Raw genomic sequence first — 8,629 nt, forward strand, 5'->3', positions numbered from 1 at the left:
CTGCACTCCAGCTTGGGTGACAGAGCGAGACTCCACCTTAAAAAAAAAAAAAAAGAAACCAGCCTCTGAGTCCTCAAGTGCCTGTCCTGCAAGGATTGGCATCTCAAATTGTATTCAGGGTGGGGAGGGGGAGGGGGAGGTGGTGAGCCTGGTGAATCCCCCATGATAGAACCAACATTTACCAAAGGCAGTTTGCTCTGAGCCCTACGCAGCACCAGGTGCTAAGAGGCAGCAAAGCATGGTGAGAGATGGCTTCTGAAATCTGTTCTGCATTTGGGGATTTGGGTTTCTCTGCCAGCCTAAGGCAGAGCTGTCCCCAACTGCTGGGAGAACCTGGAACGGAAACACTGCTCTGAGTCGCCGGGGGGACTCTACAGCACCGTGGCCACATCCTGCCTTGGGCCCCTACCCTGTTCTAGCCAGTCAGCACAGGGAGTTTGGGTCGTGCTGGAGGAGCTGGCTGTGTGCAGGCGGCCGAGTGAGCTGCCTGCTAATGGGGCTGGGCCACCCCGTGCTGCTCCCTGGAGGCTGGACAAGGCTGGGATTGTTCCCTGGCTCCCCTTTGTCTCCCCACTCCCCGCCCAGGCCTGGCCCGCCTGCCTGGCCACTCTTCCTCCATCAGCCTGGCTGGCAGCAGCCTTGGACTCCGCCCGTGGAGCCCTGGGCCTGTTGACCCACCAGCCTAGGAGCACCCACCAAGCTCTGGGTAAGGAAGCTCACCTTCTGGGGCTCTTCTGGGAAAATAGAGGTAAAGCATCTTGCTCCAGCCACCCCTCCCCCATTTCCATAGCAACTGCACACACTCCACTCCAGAGATCTCCAAACCCTACTACTAAGGGAAGGCACCGTGAGGGCAGCTAGACCCCAGCGTATTCCTCACTCCTCCCCCAGATAGATGGGCAGCACTCAGGGTAGGGGAGACCTCCCCCCACCATCCCACTTGTGGGAGCGAGCAAGGGATACCCTTTGAGGCCCTCATCCATCTTTGTTCTGCTGGGGTGCAGGGACTAGGGCCAGGTTTGCCTTTGCCCAGCAGGGTCTCCAGCACCCATCTCGAGCAGAGGCTGGGGGAGTGACTGCTGGTGCAAGCCCCAAAGTGCATGCGGCAAAAACATGGATGCAGAGCTTGTGGCAGGAAGAGGGGCTAGGTTATAGAGTTGCTGCAAAGTTTTGGCCTGGGGAGGTGGGGGGAGTGTCCTAGTCCTCCTCCTGGGGCGGCTCCGCCTGCCCAGCTGGCCCAGCCCCTCCACTTGTGCCAAGGAATGTGCCGGGAGAGGCGGGCGGGGCAGCAGAGCTGCGGCCACCCGGAGGCAGTGCACAGGTCTGGGGCTGAGGGATACCTGGGCTCAGGAGGGGCAGGGACCCCAAAATTCTCCTGGGGGCACAAGTGTAGTCCTCAGAGAAAAGCCGGGCATCCCCCTACCTCCTTGTCCCACCTGATGGCATCTGGCTTCTCCAGAGATTCTGAGTGCCAAGAGTGTTCTGTGCTCAGTTCAGGCGCTGTGGGCGAAGCACATTCTGGTGGGAAAGGGAGTGGTACTCAGGCTGTCTCTGTGCTGGCCTCCAGGAGTCAGGATTCTTCCTGAGAAAAACTGGGGCCTGCGGGGCTGGATCACTATTTGAGGCAGCCTCCTGGCTGGGAGGACCCCGCCACTCTTTGCTGGGCTGAGGCCGCCAAGCCCCTCAGTGTGGGGACTGAATGCCCCAAGGAGAACAGGGGTTGGAGTTAAGTGGTGCAAGGGCTGGGGAAGGTGGACCAGCTTCCCCAGGCTTGAAGGAAGCAGCTCCAGGAGGGAGGGTGCCATCTGCCTCCCACACGCACAGCCCATCCTGCGGCTGAACCCAGGTGAAAGGGGCCTGTGGATGGGGGCAGTTATCTGATCCCCTACCTCCCACTCTGTCTCTAGGTCAACGTGGAGGTACCAGGCCACCATGCTCAGTCTCAAGCTGCCCCAACTTCTTCAAGTCCACCAGGTCCCCCGGGTGAGGGGCTCCACCCACTGACCCACCAACCCCCATCCCCTAGAGGACTGACTAGGGGCTGACGTTCTTCTCTTTTAGCTATTGGGGCAGCCCCTCCTGCAGGCGAACTCTTACCCTCCCATTCCAGTGTAAGACTCTTCCTCTGTTCTCTGAGGAACAAGCTTGTGGCCCTCCATCTGGAGTCCCCTTCCCCAGGGCGCCCTGTGTGCTGCGCTCCGCCCCCATCCCACCCCAATCTGGCTCTTCGGTTTCCTATCTGTTTTGTGGGTTGTGGGTACTGGGACCTGTGGTAACATCAGATCAGATTTAGTTTGGCTTGGGGGCCACGTTGATCTCCAGCCCAGCCTCTTTGACCCTGCTTCCAGAGATCTCAAATGGAGGGAAAGGGTCCGGGCACAGTGACGCCCTTCCTCTCCCACCACTACCCTAGGTGTTCTGGGAAGATGGCATCATGTCTGGCTACCGCCGCCCCACCAGCTCGGCTTTGGACTGTGTCCTCAGCTCCTTCCAGATGACCAACGAGACGGTCAACATCTGGACTCACTTCCTGCCCACCTGGTGAGGGGAGGCTCTGCCCCAGGCCGCGGCCTTGAGCTCAGAGGGGGTACCCAGGCGGGCAGGGACCGTCCAGGCCCACGGGCTGCAGCGGCAGTCGCGGGGGTCCGCGGCGGCCTGAGCACGCGCCCGCCGCAGGTACTTCCTGTGGCGGCTCCTGGCGCTGGCTGGCGGCCCCGGCTTCCGTGCGGAGCCGTACCACTGGCCGCTGCTGGTCTTCCTGCTGCCCGCCTGCCTCTACCCCTTCGCGTCGTGCTGCGCGCACACCTTCAGCTCCATGTCGCCCCGCGCGCGCCACATCTGCTACTTCCTCGACTACGGCGCGCTCAGCCTCTACAGTCTGGGTGAGCCGGACAGGCGCGGGAGCGCGGGGTCTGGGCGTCCCGGAGCGGGGCGAGGGGTGGGACGCGGGACATAGGGGCGCGCCCCTCAGGCCTCAGCTGCACGCCCCCACCTCACCGCAGGCTGCGCCTTCCCCTATGCCGCCTACTCCATGCCGGCCTCCTGGCTGCACGGCCGCCTGCACCAGTTCTTTGTGCCTGCCGCCGCACTCAACTCCTTCCTGTGCACCGGCCTCTCCTGCTACTCCCGGTGGGTTCCCAGGCCCCTCCAGTGGGGACGGGGAAGGCGGAGGCACAGGAGAGGACACACCTCACTGCTCTCGAACAGCACTGGAGACATCGGGACCATGTACTGAGGACTTCCTCTGTCAGACCCTTTATCCCCACATACAGATGTGGTCCCTTTACACAAGAGGTCATATGCCCTAACGGTTTTCTTAGCTGCAGGCTGTGCTGATATTCCATCTTTGCCCAAGTTCTCTTGCCTTTCTCTGACCCCTACCCCAAGCACAGCGATGGTGACCGGCCTTTTCCTCCCGCCTCCCAGTTTCCTGGAGCTGGAAAGCCCTGGGCTCAGTAAGGTCCTCCGCACAGGAGCCTTCGCCTATCCATTCCTGTTCGACAACCTCCCACTCTTTTATCGGGTAAGGAGGCCTGGGGCCCCTGCCCAGACTCCTGCTTTCCTGTCCTGACCCTCAAGGTGCCCACTTCCAGCCCTGCCCCCTCAGTCCCTGCCTCAGCCCAGCCGCCTCTCTTGGGGTCCAGCACCCCGCCTAGCTGTGCCCGCCCGCTCTGCATCCTCACCAGATCCCAGACACACCCCATGTTTCGGCTCCCGAGTCCCTCCCCAGCAGCCTTGGTTTTCCTTTGACAGCTCGGGCTGTGCTGGGGCAGGGGCCACGGCTGTGGGCAGGAGGCCCTGAGCACCAGCCATGGCTACCACCTCTTCTGCGCGCTGCTCACTGGCTTCCTCTTCGCCTCCCACCTGCCTGAAAGGCTGGCACCAGGACGCTTTGATTACATCGGTGAGGGCACGCCTGGCCCGGCCCGGGAAGAGGCAGGGGCAGATGCCTTCCCAGAGCACAGAATGAACTGGGTAAATGGGTATTACAGCCCCAGGATGGAGGCAAATTATAGGAGGGACTTCCCTGTCTTCCTATAACAAGAGCATCACTGGAAGGGTCCTCCACCTGCCACTTTTCAGGTAGCAAAACTAGTAGCATGTGTGCTGGGGCCACATGCACAAATGCTCATTCATTCCTTTCAGTCACTCTGGGAGTCAGGGTTTCTTATTCTCAATTTATGGGGGAGTAGCAGGCCCAGAGGATGGGGTGACTTGCACTGGGAAAGGTGTGGCTCTGACCTGCCCATCCTCTCCACAGGCCACAGCCACCAGTTATTCCACATCTGTGCAGTGCTGGGCACCCACTTCCAGCTGGAGGCAGTGCTGGCTGATATGGGATCACGCAGAGCCTGGCTGGCCACACAGGAACCTGCTCTGGGCCTGGCAGGCACAGTGGCCACACTGGTCTTGGCTGCAGCTGGGAACCTACTCATTATTGCTGCTTTCACAGCCACCCTGCTTCGGGCCCCCAGTACATGCCCTCTGCTGCAGGGTGGCCCACTGGAGGGGGGTACCCAGGCCAAACAACAGTGAGGCCCCATCCCTGACCCTGTCCTGGAGGGGGCAGAGGCCAGGCCCCAGTGCTGACGAGGAGCCCAGATTTGGGCCTAATCAGGTGGGGACGCATCTCAGCCTGGAACCAACAGGGGCTGAGGAGAGAGGGCACAGGAGAGAGGGCAGAGAAGAGGAGGGGTGTCTAGGGGGACTGGCAGAGTGTGAGAGGGACCGTGAGGGGGCTCTTGATGGGAGTGGAAGAAGTGCTGAGGGTCTGAGAGGGGAGATGCATGCGTGTCCAGGCTGAAGATGCCCCTATATTCTGTCAAAGGTTGGCGGGGGGAGGTGTTGGGGTCCTTTCATCTGGCTCCGTTTCTGGTGCTTCTGGAAGTCTCTGCTCAGCACAGGGAAGAACTAACACGACTAACCTAGGCCTACCCTGAATGCTTCTTGCTAACCAGGCCGAGAGGCCACACACTTGCCCCCCCATCCCCACAAACCAGGTAATGCCAGTTTGCCAGCAGCTATTTGCCTATAGAGATGAGTCTGTCCTGGTCATAACTGTGTGCCCGAGGTGTCCAGGCTTTTGGGGGTGGGCCTATCTGGGTGCATTATGGATGGTTTGGTGGATTGAGGTGTGGGGAGGAGGGTCCTAGGCTAGAGGGGGTATCCCTAGTTAGACTTTGGGAAGCCACCTTCAATGTTTTCTGGAACAAGGCAGGTACAAATAAAAAAAAAAAAAACTTTGGAAAGCACTTTCTAGAACTGAAGAAGGTAAAACCTCCTCACCCCCATCCTCCTGACACCTCCCTCCCACACTCCATAAACTGGACAGACTCACAGGCCCACAGATTCCTCTTCTGGAGTTTATTTGGGAGCAGCTGGGATGATGGGGACCCCACATCCATAGGGCTGGGAGGTCAGGGCAAGGGGAAGAGGAAAGAAGGGTGCCTGGAGAGGAGCAGAACTGGGGTTGCCGGCCAGGCCAGCAGAGCGACACCCTAGACCGGGCCGTAGAAGCGCCGATAGGCCTCCTGAAAGCCGATGTGGTCAGCCAACTCGTCACAGTCCGGATTGAGCTCACACACCTCCCTCCTGGGCTCCAGGGTATCCGGGTAGGGGACTGGGGCTCTGAGACACCCGACGTGGTGGCATCAGCCCCTGTGCAAAATGCCCATCCCTCCTCTCCCTACACATGGGGCTCCAGGGTGCCCACCAGGGCAGGCTGCCTGTACCCCCACCACAACCCAGAGAGGCCACTCCCTGCTGCAGCTCCCCCACAGACCATCCCGGAGAGGCAGGGCCTTGGCCCAGCTCTGCCTTTTCTCTCACCCCAGCCATTGATACAGGTAGCGCCTGGGTCTCTTCACTACCTCGCTGCCCTCCTGCTTGGACACAAAGGCTGTGGAGCAGAGGGGCAGGCATCAGGTGGCTCTGGGTTTGGGAGGATCAGGTGGGGAGCAGGCTGGCCTTCCTGATGGCCAGACAGGAGGTGGCAGGAGTGGGGGAATGAGACTGAGGGACCAGGGTGAGAGGGGAGGGTCCAGGAACCCATCAGGTCCATCCTCATACCTGCACCTTTGCTGGACTCTGCACCGCTGGGTTTCGCACCTGCAAAGGAAAGGGAGCCTGGCTCACCCCAGCTCATCCCCAGGGCCCTCATCCTCCTTCCCCTGCGTCTCGGGCAGCTTGCTCTTCCCTCCTCTCCCTCTGCAAGGGCAGAGCTGGGGCAAATGGATTGAGCCTGCAACAAGGTGGTTAGACTGCAAAGGGACTGCCAGCCAAAGGGGTGAGAAGAGGTGGGCCATGGTGCTTCCTCCTCTCAGCCCCCACTGCAATGCGGCCTGAGGGGAGGTGGGGGCACTCACCTGCCTGGCCAGCGATGCAAAGTGCGGCCAGGGCCAATAGGGCGAGGAGTGTGAGGGCTCTCATGGTGTCTCGGTGGCTGCGCTGGGCTGCTGCTCAGGACTCAGCTGGCCTGCCCCGCCAGCCTCCAGCACTGTTTATACCCTCTGGGCTGTGCCCAGCGATGAGGAGGGGCATGCCTGACCATGGTGCGGGCGGGTCTAGGGGGAATCTGCCAGGGCTATTTGGGGGTCATCCGCCCCAGCTCCGTAGGCCAAACCCCAGAGGATATTGTGGTTGGGAGCTGCGGCTGCTGGGCCAGGGGCCCCTGGGAGTGATGGAGGGTGAGCCACAATCAGACTGCCCGGCTCTTGACACTGCCTCTGGCCCCTCTCTCAGGGGACAGCCCCAGACCCCTCAGCCCCAACTCACTCTTCCTCAGAGACCCCCAGCCTCAGGTTGAGCACTGGCTGAGCTCTAGGGGAGTCTAAAGAGGAAGCGGGGATCAGAGACCTAAAATAGGTTCAAGCAGAGCTGGGCTCCAGCTGTCTCACAGCCTGTGATTTCTACTGTCAGCCCCGTGGGCAGGAGCCAAACCCAGGGAGGGGATGCCTTGCAATGCCCTCGTTCACCCGGTGAGACACCAAAGGCAGCCTGCTGTGGGTGCAGCTCGACGGCTCAGGCCCTGCCCTGCGCATCCGGACAGGAGAAAGGGTCGGGCAGCACAAACGCCAAAAGCCAAAGCCAATGGAGGTGGGGCCGGGCAGGAGATGAGGTCAGCCGGTTGGTTTCTGGGACACGCCAGGTGGCTGTGACTGCCAGGTACACAGGCACAGGGAAGGGAGGCAGGCACTGAGGTGGGGACCCCCTTCCCTGTGTCCTTAGCAGGCAGGGAGGCAGGGCCTGTGAGGAGCACGGAGATGGAGTGTGCCTCCGCCCTCCTGGCCCCACGATTCTCCTCCTGACCCTGCAGCCTCCACAGTGTTAAACACCCTGGGGAGGGACCTGCCCTCCCGTAGTGCTCCGATAAGTAATAGGAAGGCCTATCCTCTACGGTACAGAACATCCCAGCCTGAAAACCCCATCCCACACCTGAGAGCCTCCACTGCCTCAGGTCAGCCCAGAGAGGGAAGACATGTCCTGGGACCTTCCCCTGTCTAACCTGTCTCCTCACTCACCCACCCACCAATCAGGGCTTGAGACCATCTGCCCAACCTGACAAGTAAACAAAGCACCCGATGGGGCAGGCCTGACAGAAGCGGGGCATTTGGATGCTTGAATGCCACAGCTCCATGGTGACAAGGTGGGCAGAGGGAGACTGAGCCAAGTGCCGTTTATGGGAGGGGGGTGGGAAGTGGGGACCACCTGATGCTTGCCTGTGTCCCCAGTGTGCCTCCAGCAGACCTCACCAAGGCTCTCACTAGGGAAAAGTTCTGCCCCCATACACACCCAACCCCTTTCCCCCTCTGGTGGATCCGGGAAGCACCCATCCTGCCTTTGGCTGCCCTGGCTGAAGAAGAGTGAAGTGGAAGAAGCAAGAGAAACAAAGTGCCCGCGATTCTTTTTTTTTGAGACGGAGTCTTGCTCTGTCGCCCAGGCAGGAGTGCAATGGTGCGATCTCGGCTCACTGCAACCTCTGCCTCCCAGGTTCAAGAGATTCTCCTGCCTCAGCCTCTTGAGTAGCTGGGATTACAGGCACACGCCACCATGCCTGGCTAATTCTGTATTTTTTTTTTTTTTTTTTGAGATGGAGTTTCACTCTTGTTGCCCAGGCTGGAGTACAGTGGTGCAATCTTGGCTGACTGCAACCTCCGCCTCCCGGGTTCAAGTGATTCTCCTGCCTCAGCCTCCCGAGTAGCTGGGATTACAGGCACATGCCACCATGCCTGGCTAATTTTGTATTTTTAGTAGAGACAGGATTTCACCATGTTGGCCAGGCTGGTCTCGAACTCCTGACCTCAGGTGATTCACCCGCCTCGGCCTCCCAAAGTGCTGGGATTTCAAGCATGAGCCACTGCACCCGGCCGTAATGATTCTTGGAGGGTGCCAAGAGTGACATCTCCTTGGCAGCTCATCCTATCCACAGGGAACCCAGGGGTCCTGGTTTTTGTACAAGGGGCTCTGCTGCTCTCTGCACATGATGGTCTAGTAAGCCCCTTGCCAAACCACCCCAGCCTGGACGCTCCCAGAGGACCACGACTGAAGCCTTGACTGGAGCCAGTATTTGGGAGCCCAGGAGCAGGTCTTGGCCCAAGAGAGGCCAGGGCAGAGGAAGCATGCTCACAGA

General features: G+C 60.4%; 2 protein-coding genes across 15 annotated transcripts; one reads left to right on the forward strand and one right to left on the reverse strand.

Annotated features, from left to right (window-relative positions):
- The first annotated feature begins 568 nt into the window (after positions 1–568).
- PAQR6 (progestin and adipoQ receptor family member 6) lies at positions 569–5,348 on the forward strand. Of its 14 annotated transcripts, none has more exons than XM_034937430.4 (8): positions 569–706; positions 1,908–1,974; positions 2,414–2,541; positions 2,677–2,882; positions 3,003–3,129; positions 3,427–3,523; positions 3,754–3,904; positions 4,262–5,348. In XM_034937430.4, exons 2-8 carry the CDS (start codon positions 1,933–1,935, stop codon positions 4,534–4,536), a joined length of 1,026 nt encoding a protein of 341 aa, XP_034793321.1. In that variant the 5' UTR covers positions 569–706; positions 1,908–1,932; the 3' UTR covers positions 4,537–5,348. The 14 variants fall into 14 exon arrangements, with proteins under 14 accessions (XP_034793321.1, XP_034793287.1, XP_003821110.1 ...); XM_034937396.3 differs by having other exon boundaries at positions 1,908–1,983; positions 3,388–3,523; positions 4,262–5,247; XM_003821062.5 differs by having other exon boundaries at positions 1,908–1,983; positions 4,262–5,247.
- Positions 5,349–5,482: 134 nt separating this feature from the next.
- BGLAP (bone gamma-carboxyglutamate protein) lies at positions 5,483–8,503 on the reverse strand. Its single transcript, XM_008974558.5, has 4 exons — positions 6,366–8,503; positions 6,070–6,108; positions 5,830–5,899; positions 5,483–5,628 (listed from the first exon to the last, which is right to left on the reverse strand). Exons 1-4 carry the CDS (start codon positions 6,427–6,429, stop codon positions 5,499–5,501), a joined length of 303 nt encoding a protein of 100 aa, XP_008972806.1. The 5' UTR covers positions 6,430–8,503; the 3' UTR covers positions 5,483–5,498.
- Between the last annotated feature and the right edge of the window lie 126 nt (positions 8,504–8,629).

Source organism: Pan paniscus, chromosome 1, assembly GCF_029289425.2.
Source record: "Pan paniscus chromosome 1, NHGRI_mPanPan1-v2.0_pri, whole genome shotgun sequence".
Classification (NCBI taxonomy): Eukaryota; Metazoa; Chordata; class Mammalia; order Primates; family Hominidae; genus Pan; species Pan paniscus.

Excerpts from the sequence above, each read along its gene's own strand:
- PAQR6 (XM_008974530.4), top strand. The coding sequence starts at position 1,933 with ATGCTCAGTCTCAAGCTGCCCCAACTTCTTCAAGTCCACCAGGTCCCC. Across the intron at positions 1,984-2,413 it reads AAGTCCACCAGGTCCCCCGG|GTGTTCTGGGAAGATGGCAT; the intron begins GTGAGGGGCTCC and ends CCACTACCCTAG. Across the intron at positions 3,976-4,261 it reads CAGAGCACAGAATGAACTGG|GCCACAGCCACCAGTTATTC; the intron begins GTAAATGGGTAT and ends TCCTCTCCACAG.
- BGLAP (XM_008974558.5), bottom strand. The coding sequence starts at position 6,429 with ATGAGAGCCCTCACACTCCTCGCCCTATTGGCCCTGGCCGCACTTTGC. Across the intron at positions 5,900-6,069 it reads AGAGTCCAGCAAAGGTGCAG|CCTTTGTGTCCAAGCAGGAG; the intron begins GTATGAGGATGG and ends TCTGCTCCACAG. Across the intron at positions 5,629-5,829 it reads TACCTGTATCAATGGCTGGG|AGCCCCAGTCCCCTACCCGG; the intron begins GTGAGAGAAAAG and ends CGGGTGTCTCAG.